A 21,622-nucleotide genomic window follows, 5' to 3' on the forward strand; every position below is an offset into this window, starting at 1 on the left:
TTTGGGACACAGTTCTTCCTTAATCTGGATGTTTGCTTCCTGTTCCATCTTAGAGACATTTCCATCTTTCATGTCTTCAAATATGTTCTCTGCCCCTACTTTGTGTCTTCTCCTTCTGGGACCCTTCCCCTGTAATGTGAATCATAGTAAACTATCCTCATTTCTTTTTATTCATTCTTTTTTCAGGTCAGCTTTAGTCATTTCCACTATTCTGTCTTCCAGCTCACTGATTTGTTTCTCTGTATCATCTAATCCAATATTGATTCCTTCTAGTGTATTTTAAAATTGCAGTTATTGTTTTCTTCATCTCTGGTTCTTCTCTGCATTTTCTCTTTGTTGAAGACTTCTAACTTCTTATTCTATTCTTCCAATATTCTCCTGAGTTTTTGTACATCTTTACAGTCACTACTTTGAGCTGTTTATTGGGTAGATTGCTTATCTCCACTATACTTAGTTTCTCCTCTGGAGTTTTATCTTGTTACTTTTTTCAGGGAGGCAGGAGACTAATTCCTCTATCACCTTACTTGCTTTTTTTTTCAATGTATTTGGTAGGTTGGTTACATTTGCCAATCTTGGAGAAGTGACATTTTATAGGAGATATCCTATGCTTCCCAGCAGTGCACTCCCATCTAGTATCCAGAGCTATATGCTCTAGGGGTGTCCCCTATGTGGGCTATGTCCTATTGTTTTGGGCTGACTATTATGAACCATCTAGCACTCGTGACTGGCTCCCAGTCCAGATAGTGGCCAGAATCTACCTTGTGCAGAGTCTGCTTGCCACTGGTGAATGGGGCCAGGTCATGAGGTGGCTGGCTCTGGATCCTAAGAGGGGTCCCAGGGCAAGCATTGGCCTATTGGTAGATGGGTGGGTAGCTAGGTAGCTAGGCTCTGGGGTGGGTGATTGTGAGTCTGGGGTTCCTGAATCTAGTATCAGTCTGTTAGTAGGCAGGACTGGTTCCTGACATGGTTTACTTCAAAGTCCAGGGAATCCTAAAGCTGGTGTCAGTCCATTTGTAAGTGGGCCTGGATCCTGGTATGGATTTTGAGTAGTCCAATGTGTCTTGGAGCTGTTGTCAATTTGCTGGTAGGCAGGCCAGGGCCCAGGAGGTCCTGAAGGTTGTGCTGGCCTATTGGCAGGTGGACCCAAGACCCAGATCCAGGGGAGCATCATGTGACTTTCTCACTGACCGATGTTCATTTGCATCCACAAGAAACACTAGGTGAATGCACAAAACTGTATCCATTTGAACTGAGTCACACAGGTATACACAAAATGAACATACATCCATCAAAAACCCAGAAGTTGTCACATTTGTCGATATCTTATATAGATATCAACATTCAAAACCTAAGTATCTTGATTAAAAAAAGTCAAGCAGTACGTGTCAAAGCTGTCGTTGTTCAGTCGCTCAGTCATGCCCGACTCTTTGCGACCCCAAGGACTGCAGCATGCCAGGCTTTCCTGTCCTTCACAATCTCCCAGAGCTTGCTCAAACTCATGTCCATTGAGTCGGTGATGCCATCCAACCATCTCATCCTCTTTAGTCCCCTTCTCCTCCTGTCTTCAATCTTTCCCAGCATCAGGGTCTTTTCTAATGAGTCAGTTCTTCACATCAGATGCCAAAGTATTGGAGCTTCAGCATCAGTCCTTCCAATGAATACTCAGGATTGATTTCCTTTAGGACTGACTCGTTTGATCTTCATGCAGTTCAAGGGACTCTCAAGAGTCTTCTCCAACACCACAGTTCAAAAGCATCAATTCTTTGGCACTCGGCCTTCTTTATGGTTCAACTTTCACATCCATATATGACTACTGGAAAAACCACAGCTTTGACTATATGGACCTTTGTCGGCAAAGTGATGTCTCTGCTTTTTAATATGCTGTCTGCTAGGATGGTCATAGCTTTTCTTCCAAGGAGCAAGCATCTTTTAATTTCATGGCTGCAGTCACTGCAGTGATTTTAAAAATGAAAAGCCCAAGAAAATGAAGCCTGTCACTGTTTCTATTTTTTCCCATTTATTTGGCATGAAGTGATGGGAATGGATGCTATGAACTTAGTTTTTTGAATGTTGTTTTAAGCCAGCTTTTTCACTCTCCTCTTTCACCTTCATCAACAGGCTCTCCAATTCTTCTTCACTTTCTGCCATAAGGGTGGTGTCATCTGCATATCTGAGGTTATTGTTATCTCTCCCGGCAATCTTGATTCCAGCTGTGTTTCAAATAGCCCGGCAGGCATTTCACATCATGTATTCTGCATATAAGTTAAATTTATATTAAAGAGAATTTTAATACTACTAATAAAGTAATTTTAAAGAAATGAGAGAACGTGGTATCTCCTTAGCAACAAGCATAAAGGAATATACATCATAGACCATCAGAGACAGCACTGAAAAAAAAAAATAAACTCCTTCACTGGAACAACTTCAAGTGCTGCAAAGTTAATAAAAAAGAGGGCCTAAAAGAATAGAAGCAGTGGGAAAACTGAGCATATATGTTAAAGACCAAACAGTGAAAAAATTAGAAACTTTTTCCACTAAGAGAAAGCACTACTGTATATATTCAGAAAGCTTAAATAAAAATTGCCATAGCCTGTAAGTTTGGGTGCTTCATGCTAGTATTGGCTAGTTTGTTGTTTTGTTACTATGTGTCGTTGAACTCTTTTGTGACCCAATGGACTGCAACCCACCAAGTTCTCTGTCCATGGGATTTCCCAGGCAAGAATGTTGGAGTGGGGTTGCCATTTCCTTCTCCAGGGGATCTTCCCAACAAGGGATTCAACCCATGTCTCCTGCATTTCAGGCATATTTTTTACCACTGAGCCCTGGTATCAAATAGTGCTAGTTCTGTAGGGCTAGAAACACAATTCTAGAGTGACTGTTATTTTCCTATCAGGACTTGGATGGCATTTTTACACTGTCTTTTGGCATTCATTATTGCTTTTTAAAATAACAGTATTGTCTTCCTTCTAGGAAGCCAGTCTTTTTCTCTCCAGTTGCTTTCAAGAAATTCTGTGTCTTTGAGACTTCACCATTTCACCATGCTGAGTCTAGACATGGGTTTCATATTATTTATACTACTTGGAAATTGTTGGCCTTCTTAAATTTGTGGATTAGTATCATTGATGAATTCTGAAAAATTCTCAGTCATTATCTCTATCCCATTTCTCTCCTCTACTACTGATACTTCAATTAAACATATGTTGGAGTGTCTCATTATATTGTTGTTATTGTTTAACTTTCACATTTTCTTCTCTTCTGCACTTAGATAGCTTATTATGAATATTTCATTTCACTAATTCTCTCTTGTCTATATGCTTCTAGTCCCATTTATTGAGTTTTCAGCAGGTGGCAGAAATTAAAAACTAGTACAAGAGAACTGTAAAACCAGAAAGCTACCAATGTTAACATTTGAGTGACACCAATAAAGAAAATTCATTTAGTCATTTGTTATGGTCCCTTTATATAACTTGCCAGTATGGATTACCTCCTCTTCCCTGGTGGTTCAGACAGTAAAGAATCCTCCTGCAAAGCAGGGGATCTGGGTTTGATCCCTGGGTTGGGAAGATCCCCTGGAGAAGGGAACAGCTACTCACTCCAGTATTCTGGCACGGAGAATCCATGAACAGAGGAGCCTGGCAGGCTACAGTCCATGGGATTCTTTTTCATGGATTACCTCAGAAGCAAAGCATAAGCCAAGAATTTAAGTGCATGTAGTATGTTTGGGATGTGATCTCAAAAAACAGTTACGGAATTGAAGAAGTGAGAAAGGAAAGGAAGCATGCTAATAAAAGGCTTACTATTAATATCAAGTAAGTTACAACTGAAAGCAACTGAAGCTTAATACTTGTGAGGAACTCTGAAAGAACAGTGTTTCTACAACTTCAGAATGTATAAACATCTTATTTAAACAGAGATTCTTTTACCCCACTCCAAGAGATTTTGATACAGTAGTTCTGGAATGAATTCTAAGAATTTGCATTTCTAATCAACTCTCAAGCACTGGTAATATTTCCCTGATGGCTTAGTGGGGTAAAAAAATCCACCTGCAATGCCGGAGAAACAGGAGTCACTGGTTTGATCCCTGGGCCAGCAAGATCCCCTGGAGGAGGGCATGGCAACCACTCCAGTATTCTTGCTTGGACAATCCCATCAAGCGAGGAGCCTGGCAGGCTATGGTCCATGGGTTTGCAAAGAGTCAGACTGAGCAACTAAGCACTAGTTTTGGAGTGGATTCTAAGAATTTGCATTTCTAACCAACTCTCAAGCAATAGTGATGTTGATGTTACAAGTCAGTCAATCATACTTTGATTAAGCAGTATACGGTATAGAACACTCTTCTAAGGACATTATCCTGCTCAAAAGGCAAGGGAACTGCGGTGTTTATTCACCATCTACCATCAATCATTGTTCTAAAAGACTGCTTTCAGACAGTATTAATACCGTGGTATTTCCTGCCTGCACATTGGCAGAATAGGTATTTGCAGCCAGAAATACCTCAGGAATTTGCTCTAGCAGTTACAAATCAAGTTGAGATGTATTGAAATGGAAAGTGCCAAGGTAATGTGAGCAGAAATGGCATTTGCCATACTGCTATATACATGTGTCGTGAGGAAAGGTAAACATTAAACAAGAAATTACACAAATAACTTACAATTATGATAAGTGCTATACAAGCAAATTACATAGACTACCCCTAAATATAGCTTCATATTATTTCAAATGGCAACTTCTTTTTACAATTAGTTAAACACAAAGTCCAGATCAATATTGTATGCAATGGTCATTACTGCATATACAGTATTTTATTTGAAATTACTGTGATTGATAGTTTTATACTACAGGTGTACAGAGAATCATTGTTTTCCATTTTGCTTCATTTGGACAAATCTTAGCTAGAATTATTTTGTTTTATAAATCTTAAGTTGAAAATATGGGAGAAAATTGTTTACCTCAATTTTTTTCATTAAATTATTTCACCGAGAGAAAATCTAAAGTAGTACTGTCTTTTGAGACATATGTTAAAATGTATTGCTATATATGTCTTTTTTATTATATAAAGCTGTACTTACTTTCCTATCCAAATATATTTATCTCCTTAAAGAGTTAGTAACTGCAATGTTAGGGAACAGACTGTAAAACTTCAGGGGTTCCAAGAGCACCCTCATATTTGATAGTTTGCTGGTAGGACTCAGAACTCACTGAAAGCTGTTATATTCACAGTTATAGTTTATTATAGGGAAAGGAGATATTAAAACCAGCCCAGGTAAAAAGCACATAGGACAGAGTCTAAGAAAGTAATACATAGCTTCCAGTCTTCTACAAGTCATGGGGAGTGTTAATTTCCTGGTACCAATATGTGACAACACAAAGTACTGCCAACTGCGGATGCTCACGTGAGCCTTGGTGTCCAGAGTCTTTCTTTGGCTCCATCACAGTGGCATGATTGATTGCCCACATGGCTGACTTCAGTGTGATCTTAAATCACACTATCTGGCTTGGCTCAAGGTCCCCAGGCAAACAAAGATACTTCTATCAGGCATAACACTCTTCGAGCTTAGAGATTACCTTACAAAGCCAAAGGTAAAAAAATCCAGATCTTTTATGAGGCAAGTTTAAATCCTTTACTATACTGCATCTTACTTCCCTCTTACTGTGTGTAGTCATTACCCTGGAGAAGGCAATGGCACCCCACTCCAGTACTCTTGCCTGGAAAATCCCATGGACGGAGGAGCCTGGTAGGCTACAGTCCATGGGGTCGCTAAGAGTCGGACATGACTGAGCGACTTCACTTTCACTTTTCCCTTTCATGCACTGGAGGAGGAAATGGCAACCCACTCCAGTATTCTTGCCTGGAGAATCCCAGGGATGGTAGAGCCTGGTGGGCTGCCGTCTATGGGATCGCACAGAGTCGGACACGACTGAAGCGACTTAGCAGCAGCAGCAGCAGCAGTCATTACCCTATATTCTCCTTTATTTCACTAAGCGTAACTACCACATTATGATATTGATAAAAATGTAACTAAGCATGGACTTTTGTAATGAATGTGCTTTTAATAACTGGTAGACTTTCATTTGTACTGGAAAAAATCAATTTATTTGGTATTTGAAACCAAGCTGATTCAAAGCTCAATCTTACTCTAATATCACCAGTATAGTCTTCTTTTCCATATATAGGTCTTCTTTACTACAATCTATCATATTTTGCAAAATAATGCTCAGGATAATCAATCCACTATGGAATACCTTTTATTGAATATCAGGATATTCAATATCCTGGCCTTTTGAAAATCTGGCCTTTTGAAAACTATCAATGTACATCAGATAATTATATCCCCCTTTCATGAGAGGATTACTGTCCTTAAAATTACTTAGGAGTTCATTGTATTCTCTGAGGCCACAAAGAGAACTTCCTAAAACTAGCTAAAACCCTGAAGACTGCTACTGTTTAAATATTAGTTTAGTGTTTCTAAATTGTTGTTTCAGATCACTTCTGCAAAACAAACTGTTGAGTGATATGTATATGTATACATGTAAAAATGCATTATCTAATCACTTTAACAGAAATCCCTATTTTATTTTTGCTAGTTAGATATCAGAATGCCCCTTGTTGGTCACTTTGTAACATACAGATGTCCATTTTCTAAAGTGACTAGTGTCAACGTTTAAAATCTTGACAACAGAAATAAGTGTTATGTTGGAAACAAAGCCGGTACTTTACAAATGAGAGATTCTAATGTAGTATTTATGAAAATCTTATGTAATATTAAAATTAGTAAACATAAATAACTTTCCAATGTTGAATAATTCTTTTACAAAAGCGTTGAAACATTTTTTTTACTCTTGAAAAAACATTCCTTTGAATTAATATAAGCACCAACAAAAAAATTTTTCTCCAAATTAGAAAAATATTTTATCTAAAAATTAATGCCAGAATTTTTAACAACAGTATAATGTTTAAGATAAGTAGCTAAGGAAATCTTATAATTAGGCTATAAAACATATTTAATATTATTTAGTATTATTTTCTGTCTTAAATTCTTGGAAGAGAATATTTTTGCAAAAGATACAACTGCACTAAAGTTTAAAATAAATGTAACAAAGAATTGTCAACTAAAAAATACAGTCACAACCTGAAAGTAAAGTTATTTTATTTGGTGGGAATGTTTAGGACTCTGAGCCCAGGAGACAGCATCTTAGTAGCTCTGAGAAAATTGCTCCAAGAGGGCAAGAGGGGAAGTCAGGCTATATACAAGTGCAACAAAGGGAGCAGGTGGTCTGAACATCAAAGATCAGTATCAAGTTAAGGAATTTAGCATTCTATGTATGGGAAGATGCAAGTCTCTGGAATTGCTGAATTCATTCCTTTCACATGCATCTCAGCTACCTGGGGCCAATCCTGTTTCCTTGTTCATTTTGCTTCTTGCATTCCCCTAGCTCCTCAGCAATCACTATGGGGAGTGGCAGCATCCACTGGATCCCAGTTTTGGGAGCCTTCATTCACTTTTGGAGGCCAGAAAATGCTGATGACTGTGACATTTTTTGTTTATTAACATGTCAGGAGATATTTTCATTTCACAGAAGTAATAGTTAAACATTTTTAATCCATAAACAGCAGCATTTCATAATATAATAAATAATCAGCATAAGAATAATAGTAAATTTACATATATATTATTTTCTAAAAAATTTTAAGACACACTGAAGCTATTAAAAATACCTATGGGAAATTAAAGCATAAATTAGTAATACTAAAAAATAAATACATCTTCTGAATACTTTCATGTAGTTGCTTAGCTACAAAAATATTCTCATTCTTTATTATGTTAGTAAAATTCTAAACATTAAAATAAATGCAAAATCTCAGGTTAAGGTTTTAGAATATTAGTTGTTTTTAAGGATTTCCTGCCCTCCAGTGGTATCTGCCTTAACATTTTCATTGTACCTTCCAACATTACAAAAAGACACATCATTTCTACATTTACATTTGGAAATTATATCACATTGTATGGCAGCATCTAATTTTTCCTCCATTATAAGTTCACTCTCCGTTTGTACCCATGCATCGCACCTTGCAACCTGTAGAATGCAGTTATTACTGGTTTTGCTTTGCAATACGTGTGCTGAATTACACTGAGACTCTGGAAACTGATGTATATTATTATTCACTGAGAAATGGTTAAAATTCTCATTTTGTTTATGAAATTTGGCATTGTTATTAATAACCTTATCACATGGAAATTTTTCCATGTTTTCTAAATAAAAATTATTAGTTGTTTCTTTGGTTTTGATGGATCTATTTGAATCTTCAGTTTGATCTTCATCTTCAGATGGCTAAAAGAAATTAGTAATTTTGCTATAAATGATTCTTACATTAAAAAAAATTATTCAATCACTTTAAAGCAGACATTCTCAAAATTCACATTATAGAAACTTTCAAGAAAAGAAAAGACTTTGATAGGCAACAAATCCACTTAGTTTTTTGTTTTTTTTAATCAAGGTTATAGATTTTAAAATAGCATGACACAATATTAAGAATCCTTATATTAAAGGGCTTCCCTGGTAGCTCAGCTGGTAAAGAATCTGACTGCAATGCAGGAGACCTGGGTTCGATTCTTGGGTTGGGAAGGTCCCCTGGAGAAGGGATAGGCTACCCACTCTGGTATTCTTGGTCTTCCCTGGTAGCTCAGCTGGTAAAGAATCTGCCTGCAATGTGGGAGACCTGGGTTCCATCCCTGGCTTGGGAAGATTCTCTGGAGAAGGGAACACTACCCACTCCAGTATTCTGGCCTGGAGTCAATGGGGTTGCAAAGAGTCGGACACAACTGAACAACTTTCACTTTTTCACTTATATTAAAGATGGAAAAACACTAAAAAGAGAAGACTTTTGTCTCTTATTAGTCCCCATAATTATAGGTGACATTATCCTACCTTTTCACAGAGATGAAATGATATAGAACATACACTCTTCAACTACTTTAAGAGTGGAGTAGAAGCATAACTTTGAATTAAAAAGCTAACACATACAATTTAGTATTCACTCCTTGACTCTTTAAGTCAAAAAATATCTATATTGTACTTTCATGGACTCAGTCTCAAAAAGACTCATTAACAATAGCATCAGTTAACAAAAAATCAAATACACAAAAGAAAAGTTAAATAGTAATAAATATAACAATCACTATATAAAAAGTCAAATGTTAAGAATTTTTAATAGGTCTAGAATTCAATTTAGTAACTTTAATTTTTCAACTTCAAGAAAACTTTATCTTTTAATTACTAAACAAAATACTCTTTTTAATAAAAAATCCTATATAAAATATTTTAGCTAAAAATAAAAAGCAAAGTTAACATTAAAAAACCTAAAATGAAATATAAGCCTCAGCTGATTGGCACTAAAATAGGAAAAGTAAGCCCAATAAGTAGTATTAAAACTGGCTGGGCACAAATTATAGAAAATAAAGATCAATACACTTATTCAAGAAATAAATATTCAGTTAGCATCAGCAATGTGAGTGAAGCAGACATGATTGCTGCCCTCTACATCACACACATCAACAGAAGAATGTTGGATCCCATCAAAAAAAGATACCCCACATCCAGGGGCAAAGGAGAAACCACAGCAAGACGGTAGGAGGGGAAAATTCACATTTAGAATCACACCCCATGCCCACCAGAGACGTCAGAGGGCTCAAACAAACTTTGTGCACACCAGGACCCAGACACCCCACAGAGACTGAGCCAGAACTGTGTTTGAGTGTCTCCTGCAGAGGTGCGGGTCAGCAGTAGACTGTTGGAGGTGCAAGGGCTCTGGGTGCAGCAGACCTGGGTATAGCATAAGCCCTCTTGGAGGAGGTCACCATTAACCCCACCATAGACCCACCAGAACTTACAGAAGACTGGGAAACACAGTCTTGGAGGGCACAAACAAAAGCTTGTGCATACCAGGACCCAGGGGAAAGGAGCAGTGACCCCACAAGAGACTGACCCAGACTTGCCCATGAGTGTCCAGGAGCCTCCAGCGGAGGCAGGGGTCAGCGGTAGCCTAGCTGCAGGGCTGGGGGTACTGAGTGCAGCAGTGCCTGCATGGGACCTTTTGAAGAAGGTCCATTATCTTCATTACCTCCACCATAGTTTGTGCTCAGAACAAACAACAGGGAGGGAACACAGCCCCACCAGAAAACTGGATTAAAGATTTACTGAGCATAGCCCCACCCTTCAGAACAGGACCCAGTTTCCCTCTCAGTCAGTCTCTCCCATCAGGAAGCTTCCATAAGCCTCTTATCCTTTTCCATTAGAGGGCTGCTGCTGCTGCTAAGGCGCTTCAGTCATGTCCGACTCTGTGCGACCCCATAGACGGCAGCCCACCAGGCTCCGCCGTCCCTGGGATTCTCCAGGCAAGAACACTGGAGTGGGTTGCCGTTTCCTTCTCCAGTGCATGAAAGGGAAAAGTGAAAGTGAAGTCTCTCAGTCATCTGACTCTTAGCGACCCCATAGTCTGTAGCCTACCACCATTAGAGGGCAGACAGACTGAAAACCACAATCACAGAAAACTAACCAATCTGATCACATGGACTGCAGCTTGTCCAACTCAATGAAACTATGAGCCATGCTGTGTAGGGTCACCCAAGACAGACGGGTCATGGTGGAGAGTTCTGACAAAACATGGTCCACTGGAGAAGGGAATGGCAAACCACTTTAGTATTTTTGCCTTGAGAACCTCATGAATAGTATGAAAAGGCAAAAAGATAGGAAACTGAAAGATGAAGTCCCCAGGTCGATAGGTGCCAAATATGCTACTGGAGATCAATGGACAAATAACTCCAGAAAGAATGAAGAGATGAAGACAAAACAAAAACAACACCAGTTGTGGATGTGACTGGTGATGGAAGTAAGTCTGATGCTGTAAAGAGCAATATTGCACAGGAACCTGGAATGTTAGGTCCATGAATCAAGGCAAATTGGGAGTGGTCAAACAAGAGATGGCAAGAGTGAACATCGCAATTTTAGGAACCAGCAACTAAAATGGACTGGAATGGGTGAATTTAACTCAGATGACCATTATATCTACTACTGTGGGCAAGAATCTCTTAGAAGAAATTGAGTAGCTATCATACACAACAAGAGTCCAAAATGCAGTATTTGGATGTAGTCTCAGAAAAGACAGAATGATCTCTGTTCGTTTTCAAGGCAAACCATTCAATATCACATTAATCCAAGTCTATGCCCCAACAAGTAATGCTGAAGAAGTTGAAGTTGAACAGTTCTATGAAGACCTACAAGACCTTCTAGAACTAACACCCAAAAAGATGTCCTTTTCATTATATGGGACAGGAATGCAAAAGTATGAAGGCAAGAGATACCTGGAGTAAGAGGCAAATTTGGTCTGGGAGTACAAAACGAGGCAGGTCAAAGTCTAACAGAGTTCTGCCAAGAGAATGAACAGGTCATAGCAAACACCCTCATTCAACAATACAAGAGAAGACTCTACACACAGACATCACCAGATGGTCATTATTGAAATTAGATTGATTATATTCTTTGCAGCCAAAGATGGAGACGCTCTATACAGTCAGCAAAAACAAGACGGAGCTGACTACAGCTCAGATCATGAACTCCTTATTGCAAAATTCAGACTTAAATTGAAGAAAGTAGGGAAAACCACTAGACCATTCAGATATGACCTAAATCAAATCCCTTACGACTATACAGTGGAAGTGACAAACAGATTCAAGGGACTAGATCTGACAGAGAGTGCCTGAAGAACTATGGCTGAAGGTTTGTGACACTGTACAGGAGGCAGTGATCAAGATCATTTCCAAGAAAAAGAAATGCAAAAAAGCAAATGGTTGTCTCAGGAGGCCTTACAGGTAGCTGAGAAAAGAAGAGATGTGAAAGGCAAAGGAGAAAAGGAAAGATATACCCATTTGAAAGTAGAGTTCTAAAGAATAGCAAGGAGAGATAAGAAAGCCTTCCTCAGTGATCAATGTAAAGAAATAGAGGAAAACAACAGAAAAGGAAAGATTAGAGATCACTTCAAGAAAATTAGAGATACCAAGGGAAAATTTCATGCAAAGAAGGGCACAATAAAGGACAGAAATGGTATGGACCTAACAGAAGCAGAAGCTATTAAGAAGAGATGGAAGAATACACAGAAGAACTATACAAAAAGATCTTCGTGACCCAGATAACCACAATGGTGTTCTTTTGGTAAACTCTGTTAGCCTTTGACCTGCTTCATTTTGGGCTGCAAGGCCAAACTTGCCTATACCTCCAGGTGTCTCTTGACTTCCTGCTTTTGTATTCAAGTCCCCTATGATGAAAAGGACATCTTTTTTTGGTGTTAGTTCTAGAAGAATAGCAAGGAGAGATAAGAAAGCCTTCCTAAGTGATCAATGCAAAGAAATAGAGGAAAATAATAGAATGGGAAAGATTAGAGATCTCTTCAAGAAGATTAGAGATACCAAGGGAACATTTCATGCAAAGATGGGCTCAATAAAGGACAGAAATGGTATGGACCTAACATAAAAAGAAACTATTAAGAAGAGGTGGCAAGAATACACAGAAGAACTATACAAAAATTATCTGAATGACCCAGATAACCACAATGGTGTGATCACTCACTTAGAGCTACACATCCTGGACTGTGAAGTCAAGTGGGCCTTAGGAAGCATCACTATGAACAAAGCTAGTGGAGGTGATGGAATTCCAGTGGAGCTATTTCAAATCCTAAAAGATGATGCTGTGAAAGTGCTGCACTCAATATGCCAGCAAATTTGGAAAACTCAGCAGTGGCCAGAGGACTGGAAAAGGTCAGTTTTGATTCCAATCCCAAAGAAAGGCAATGCCAAAGAATGCTCAAACTACCACACAACTGCACTCATCTCACACACTAGCAAAGTAATGCTCAAAATTCTCCAAGCCAGGCTTCAGCAATATGTGAACTGTTAACTTCCAGATGTTCAAGCTGGATTTAGAAAAGGCAAAGGAACCAGAGATCAAATTGCTGAACATCTGCTGGATCATCAAAAAACCAAGAGTTCCAGAAAAACATCTACTTCTGCTATACTGACTATGCCAAAGCCTTTGACTGTGTGGATCACAACAAACTGTGGGAAATTTTTCAAGAGATGGGACTACCAGACCACCTGACCTGCCTCTTGAGAAACCTGTGTGAAGGTCAGGAAGCAACAGTTAGAACTGGACATGGAACAATGGACTGTTTCCAAATCAGGAAAGGAGTACATCAAGGCTGTATATTGTCACCCTACTTATTTAACTTATATGCAGAGTACATCATGTGAAATGCTGGGCTGGATGAAACACAAGCTGGAATCAAGATTTCCAGGAGAAATATCAATAACCTCAGATATGCAGATGACACCACCCTTATGGCAGAAACTGAAGAGAAACTAAAAAGCCTCTTGATGAAAGTGAAAGAGGAGAGTGAAAAAGTTGGCTAAAACTCAACATTCAGACAACTAAGGTCATGGATCCAGTCCCATCACTTCATGGCAAATAGATGGGGAAACAATGGAAACACTAAGAGACTTTTCTTGGGCTCCAAAATCACTGCAGATGGTGACTGCAGCCATGAAATTAAAAGATGCTTGCTCCTTGGAAGAAAAGCTATGACTAACCTAGACAGCATATTAAAAAGCAGAGACAGTATTTTGCCGACAAAAGTCCGTCTAGTCAAAGCTAAAGTTTTTCCAGTAGTCATGTATGGATGTGAGAGTTGGACTATAAAGAAAGCTGAGCACTGAAGAACTGATGCTTTTGAACTGTGGTGGTTTTGGAGAAGACTCTTGAGAGTCCCTTGGACTGCAAGGAGATCCAACCAATCCATCCTAAAGGAAATCAGTCATTAATACCCACTGGAAGGACTGATGCTGAAGCTGAAACTCCAGCCCTTTGGCCACCTGATGCGAAGAACTGACTCATTGGAAAAGACCCTGATGCTGGGAAATATTGAAGGCAGGAGGAGAATGGGACAACAGAGGATGAAATGGTTGGTTGGCATCACTGACTCGGACATGAGTTTGAGTAAGCTCTGGGAGTTGGTGATGGACAGGAAAGCCTGGCGTGTTGCAGTCCATGGGGTTACAAAGAGTTAGACACTACTGAGCGACTGAACTGACTGACAGCACACACTCTTATATGTGGAAAGAATGTTAATCACATAATTACAATCATAAGTTGAAAAAAACATTATGAAGAGCAAGTATGAAGTATTATAAGAACATATCTAGGGGCCTGATTTAGATTGAAATTCAAGGAGGGGCTTCAAAAGCACTGACATGTTTAAGCTGATGATTAACAGAATATATTAATATAAATGTCCTGAAGCAGAAAAGAGACCAGTCAGCTAAGGAAGTGGCATGTCAATGTGTGGTAAGAGAGGAACACTAGAAGTTGGAAAGGTAGTCATAAGCTAGATCACACAGGGCCTGAGGCCACCGTCAGTAGTTTAGATTCTAATGTAAAAGAGGAATCCACTGAATAATCAAACACAGGAATAACATCATTCGATTTAAGCTTTCAAAAGATCATAATGATTGCTAACTGGAAAAAAAAGTGGGACAAGAGTGGAAGTAGATCTCTTGGGCAACAACCATAATAATTTAAGAACAAATGATGATACCTTAGACTAGTATACTGACACTTAGCAGGTGAGAGAAGTAGATAAATATGCCATTTATGTTGGAGGTAGAATTGATTGGATGAAGTGATGAAATGAATATGGTTAGGAAGGCATGTGAGACTGAAATGCCAAACTAAAGTTTCTGGCCACAACTGAGTGGGTAGAAAACTACCCACTACTAATCTACTAATATGAGAACTATCAGGAAAACTGATATAAGGAGATCAGAGGGTGTTCAGCTTTTTTGTGAAATATCTAAGAAGATATCCAATAAGAAATTGGACACTTAATTAAGGATCTCAGCTGAATTCATAAAGTTGAGAATTATCATCAACCAGGCAATAGTATAAAAAGTCACTGGAATATATAACATCATCTAGAGTTTGGAGTATAGGTTAAGAGAAGAGAAGGCTCCTGAAGCAAACCCTAAACATGACAACATTTATATACAGGGAAAGGTGGAAGAGAAGTGGGCAAGGGCATAAAGTAGCATACAGAGAGGTATGAAGGAAACTAAGATAGTGTGCATCACAAAAGCAAAGAGAAGAAAATGTTTCAAGAAAAGAAAATAATTATTTCTATTAATATTGCTAGAAATTCTTGTAAAATAAAAACTGAAAACTTCCCAATGAATTTGGCACCATTAGAGGTCACTGGTGTCCTTCCATAACAAGAGCAGTTTGGATAGCAAGCTAGAGACAAAAGGTAGATGAAAGGAAGAAGGAAAAATTAATGGAGAACTCCATTTAAACATGTGATTTGTGAGAAATCCACTCAGAATATGATGCAACTCCAATTATTCAGATTATAGTTCCCACTCAGCATTAAACATTTCACTCCCATTATTCAGATTATATTTTATATTTTTCTTTATATAAGCCTTGAGACTTTCTTTTTGTATGTATTATTGGTTGTTTAAGGTTTTCAATTATTGTGAATGGGTTCTTCTAAAAACTCTTTTAAAAGAAACACGCATTTACCATATATATATATATATACACACACACATCTTAATATGAGTGTGTTTTGTAAATAACAATGAACATGTTATAAACATGAATGAATGATGCTTCATAAACATGAATGAATGATGCTAACATTTTAATTTACATTCTTAATATTTTTACATTTTTATTTACATTTATTTTCACTATTATATCAACTTTTTTTCAGAATGAAAAGGTAAACTATGAGAAATACAAATTATTCTAAATTAGTACAGCATATGTTAGCAAGCAAAAATGAGCATAACTTACCATCTCTGAACTAGAACTGAAACAACTATCTGTTGGCCTTGGAGAGTAACTGGAAGACTGACTACTCTGTAAAGAATCAAGATCTGAAAATAAAGATTTAATTTTCAAAGTTTATTAAGGTACCATATATTTGCTAATTTGTGAAGACGAGTATGTATTAATATATACACAGGCAGAAAATAGTTGCTGGTAAATAAGTTCAGTTAACATACTATGGAACATTTTAAAAGTTAAAATTTTGGATATGTGGCAGCTTGCATTTTTGACAGGGTATTTTGGATTTATTCTCCATGTATCTGCCTGCCAGTGCAAGACATGCAGGTTCTATTACTGAGTCAGGAAGATCCTCTAGAGAAGGAAATGACAGCCCACTCCAGGATTCTTGTTTGGGACATCCTATGGACAAAGGAACCTGGCAGTCTGTAGTCCATGGGGTCACAAGAGAGTTGGACACAACTTAGTGACTAAAACAACAACAATAAACAAAACGTGTATTTGCAAGTAAAACAAGGGGAGGAAACATAAGGGAAGAAATGAGAACAGAGAAATTGAACTGATTTTTTCCAATATAATGAACCTTTTTTTATGAACAAATAAAATGTCAGTCCATAGGAAGAAAGATAAGCCAAGGTACCATATATTTGCTAATTTAGTAAATGAAGCTTCATCATACAATTGAAATGATATTTAACCTATAATATGATTTCATAACTGTAGAATTTTAAAGCTATTCATGAATTCAAAATTAATATAAAAAGATATCTTTTGACATTTGATGACTGCAACACTGTTAAATTTATTTTTTTTTAAATTGTACTTGAAAAATTAACTCAAAGCACCTGGTATGTTATTCATTATCTGCTTAATATGTTCTCTTATGATTCCAAGAAAAGTTTAAAAATGGGCCTCATAAGTAGGTCATGACTCCCTAGAACGTATAAATACAATACTATATATAGATCAACAGTAGGCTCAACCATTCCTCTCCTTGCTTGTAAAAGTGAATTTGCTATTAAAAAAAAGCAAAAGGTAATGGAATGTGGTGCAACAACATAAATAAATCACATGCCCTCCTATATACAGCAGATCATGACTACAATTCATACCTCAGATTGGATTTGGTGCCTTCTGTAACAGAACCTGTCAGTCAGCTGAGAGGTAGAGAGAACTTAGGTAAATTCAGTTACCCTCAGTTCATCATTCTAGAAGGAATTTATATCCTCACAAAGGTTCTTCTTAACAGTGGAAAGCAGAGAACAGAATGAACAGTAGGATTTTACTAACAACATGAACTAAAGGTATTCCTCCACAATAAGGTCCATTCAATTCATAAGTACAGTAAACCCACAGTTATTAGTACAGAAGATAAATGTCTGTTAAATGAATGTAGATTAGAATGTAAATTCAAAACCTTATGTAAGGCACTGTAATAGTTTTTAGGAATACATGGCCATGATGCTCAAAGGATTGAGCATTTTGAGATGAGGAAAGACACATACAGTTTTTAAAAATAGTCACAAAGTTAGGTGCAAAAATAAAAGTGATAGAAGATACAAAAGCAGTAGAGACCTAAGTGTGATGAGTTCTAGGGAAACAGGCTAGTAAAGTAATGCTCAAAATTCTCCAAGCCAGGCTTCAACAATATGTGAACCGTGAAATTCCAGATGTTCAAGCTGGTTTTAGAAAAGGCAGAGGAACCAGAGATCAAATTGCCAACATCCGCTGGATCATCAAAAAGCAAGAGTTCCAGAAAAACATCTATTTCTGCTTTATTGACTATACCAAAGCCTTTGACTGTGTGGATCACAACAAACTGTGGAAAATTATTCAAGACATGGGACTACCAGACCACCTGACCTGCCTCTTAAGAAACCTGTATGCAGGTCAGGAAGCAACAGTTCGAACTGGACATGGAACAACAGACTGGTTCCAAATAGGAAAAGGAGTACATCAAGGCTGTATATTGTCACCCTGCTTATTTAACTTATATGCAGAGTACATCATGAGAAACGCTGGGCTGGAAGAAACACAAGCTGGAATCAAGACTGCCGGGAGAAATATCAATAACCTCAGATATGCAGATGCCACCACCCTTATGGCAGAAAGTGAAGAGGAACTAAAAAGCCTCTTGATGAAAGTGAGAAAGGAGAGTGAAAAAGTCGACTTAAAGCTCAACATTCAGAAAACTAAGGTCATGACATCTGGTCCCATCATTTCATGGGAAATGGATGGGGAAACAGTGTCAGACTTTATTTTGGGGGGCTCCAAAATCACTGCAGATGGTGACTGCAGCCATGAAATTAAAAGATGCTTACTCCTTGGAAGGAAAGTTATGACCAACCTAAATAGTATATTTAAAAGCAGAGACATTACTTTGCCAACAAAGGTCCGTCTAGTCAAGGCTATGGTTTTACCAGTAGTCATGTATGGATGTGAGAGCTGGACTGTGAAGAAAGCTGAGCGCTGAAGAACTGATGCTTTTGAACTGTGGTGTTGGAAAAGACTCTTGAGAGTCCCTTGGACTGCAAGGAGATCCAGTCCATCCTAAAGGAGATCAGTCCTAGGTGTTCATTGGAAGGACTGATGTTGAAGCCGAAACTCCAATACTACGGCCGCCTCATGCAAAGAGTTGACTCATTGGAAAAGACCCTGATGCTGGGAAGGATTGGGGGCAGGAGGAGAAGGGGACGACAGAGGATGAGATGGCTGGATGGCATCACCAACTTGATGGACATGAGTTTGGGTAAACTCCGGGAGTTGGTGATGGACAAGGAGGCCTGGCGTGCTGCGATTCATGGGGTTACAAAGAGTCGGACACGACTGAGCAACTGAACTGAATTGAACTGAATAAAGAAAGCACCAGATAAAGAATAGGTTTTATAAGATGAATAAACAAGTTCCCAAAAGACAAGATGAAAAATAGTGTATGTGATGGGAGAAAAGAAAGTGTAGATGTGCACTTTAATACTAAGGAAATTTTAGACTGTCTACCAAGGCATCTAATTGGGGATTAATTAAAGAAGGGTAAAATGTATGAAAACATAGATCATTGGGAGATTAACTCAACAATCAAGTCATGAGGTGATGAAGATCTACCTTAAAACAGTGAGATTGGTTGAAAAGGCAAGTGATTCAAATTTCAAGACAGTTTTTAAATACCCTCAATTTTTATTATAAACTTAAAAAAATTTTGGAAATCTGATTGAACATTAATTCCAAAATGTGAGAAAGATTACACATGCACATACACACACATATATTATATAGGCCAATCTAACCAATAGCATCAGTGCAAAAATTGTATATGAGTTAAAATTTCAAAATATAAAATTAGAAAATAAGAAGAGCAAACTTAATCATAAATCATCATGATTTGGTGGGATTTATTTTAGGAATGCTAGAATGGTCCATATCACAAAATCCTTTAGCAAAATTCACTATTTTAAAAGACCTAGACCACAATTATATATCACCTCACACCCATTAAAATGGCCACTTACTGAAACAAGTGAAAATAATAAGCATTGGTACAGATTTCGAGAAATTGGAACCCTGGTGCATTATTGCTGGGAGTGCACAATTGTATAGCTGATATGGAAAACAGTATGAACATTCTTCAAAAATTTTAAAATATGGACTTTCCTGATGGTCTAGTGGTGAAGAATCCATCTGCCAATTTAGGATTGAACTCCTGTCTGGGAAGATTCCACATGCTGTGGAGCAACTAAGCTTGTGTACCACAAGAACTGAAGCTCCCATGCCTAGAGACTGCACTCTACAACAAGAGAAGCCGTCATAATGAGAAGCCCGCACACTGCAACTAGAGAAGCTCCCACTTGCCACAACTAGAGAAAGCCCACACACAGCAGTGAAGATCAACTGCAGCCAAATAAATAAATAAAATTTTAGAGCAGAACTTCCATGTGACCCAGCAATTCCATTTCTTGGGATACATTCAAAAGAATTGAAAATGGAATCTTGAAGAGATATTTGTATACCTATGTTCACTGCAATATTACAATGACCAAGAGGTCAAAGCAACCTAAATGTCTATTAACAAATGAATGGATACACAAAACATGGTTTATACATACAATGGAATATTTTTCAGCATTATAAAAGAAGGAAATCTTGTTGTATGTTACAACATGGATGAACCTTAAAGACATTATACTAAGCGAAATAAATCACAAAAAGATAAATATTATATGATCACACTTATATAAGAAAAATAAAATATTCAAACTCATAGAAACAGAATTGTGGCTACCAAAGGCTGAAGGGAAGAGAGGTATACCTTACTCTTTGAAACTGCTGAAAGGGTGAATTTTATGGTATGTGTTTTGGGGTATAAAAAAAGATATATGAGGGAAAAATAATAATCATTTCCATAGATGCCAATACTCTTTCCCAAGTTACTGACTCAAAATCACCTCCTAAAAAGACCTTTCAGTAAAATAACACATATGTGCTTGTGTCCAAAATCCAGATTCAATGCAGAAACATGGGGTGTGCATTTACACTAAAGTAGCAACAAAAACAACAAAAGTACCTACAGCTGAATCTAAGAGACATTCAGAATCTACTTGAGAAAAACCTTAAAGTGCATAAAGGAATTTTAAACGGCTGTTATAGATACAAAATTAGACTGAATTAATAAAAAAAAATCCTTCTTCTTAGATAGTACTACTCAACATCATTAGGATGACAATTCACACTTAATTAATGCATATGCTTAGCTGTCAGCAAATTTGGAAAACCCAGCAGTGCCCACAGGACTGGAAAAGGTCAATCCTCATCTCAATCCCAAAGAACAGCAGTACTAAAGAATGTTCAAACTACTGGACAATTGTACTCATCTCCCATGCTGGTAAGGTTATGCTCAAAATCCTCCAACCTAGGCTGTGTGGATCATAACAAACTCTTAAAGAGATGGGGAGACCAGACCATCTTACCTGTCTCCTGAGAAAACTGCATGTGGGTCAAGAAGCAACAGTTAGAAGCCTGTATGGAAAAACTGACTGGTTCAGGACTGAGAAAGGAGCACAATAAGGCTGTTTATTGTCACCCTGTTTAACTTATAAGAAAAGCTTATCATGCAAAATGCTGGGCTGGATGAGTTACAAGCTGCAATCAAGACTGCTGGGAGAAATACCAACAACCTCAGATATGCAGATGATACCACTCTAATGGCAGAAAATGAGAGGAACTAAAGAGCCTCTTGATGAGGGTGAAGGGGAAGAGTGAAAAAGCTTAAAACTCAATATTAAAAAAAAAAAAAAAACTAAGATCATGGCATATGGTTCCATCACTTCATGGCAAATAGAAGGGGAAAAGGTAGAAGCAGTGACAGAGTTCCTCTTCTTGGGCTCTAAAATCACTGTAGATGGTGACAGCAGCCATGAAATTAGAAGACAACTGCTTATTGGCAGGAAAGCTATGACAAACCTAGACAGTATGTTAAGCAAAGACATCACTCTGCTGACAAAGGTCCGTATATTCAAAGCTATGGTTTTTCTAGTAGTCATGTATGAATGTGAGAGTTGAACCATAAAGAAAGCTAAGCACTGAAGAACTGATGCTTTAGAACTGTGGTGCTAGAGAAGGCTCTTGAAAGTCCTTTGGAAAGCAAAGAGATCAAGACAGTCAATCTTAAAGGAGATCAAACCTGAATACTTTTTGGAAGGACTGATGTTGAAGCTGAAGCTCCAACACTTTGGCCAGC

The 21,622-nt window shown here is 37.9% G+C and overlaps 1 protein-coding gene across 1 annotated transcript in view; it reads right to left on the minus strand.

Annotated features, from left to right (window-relative positions):
* Positions 1-7,131: 7,131 nt before the first annotated feature.
* Positions 7,132-21,622, minus strand: part of REDIC1 (regulator of DNA class I crossover intermediates 1) — an 87,175-nt gene continuing 72,684 nt past the window's right edge. The window contains exons 12-13 of the mRNA XM_081483685.1: positions 15,898-15,980; positions 7,132-8,331 (exon numbers count right to left, since the gene is read on the minus strand). Of these exons, the coding sequence (XP_081339811.1) occupies positions 7,882-8,331; positions 15,898-15,980 (533 nt within the window). The 3' untranslated portion in view covers positions 7,132-7,881. The remainder of the gene's footprint in view (positions 8,332-15,897; positions 15,981-21,622) is intronic.

The sequence above is a fragment of the Giraffa tippelskirchi genome, chromosome 4 (assembly GCF_054371585.1).
Source record: "Giraffa tippelskirchi isolate mGirTip1 chromosome 4, T2T-mGirTip1v1.2.pri, whole genome shotgun sequence".
NCBI classification, from domain to species: Eukaryota; Metazoa; Chordata; class Mammalia; order Artiodactyla; family Giraffidae; genus Giraffa; species Giraffa tippelskirchi.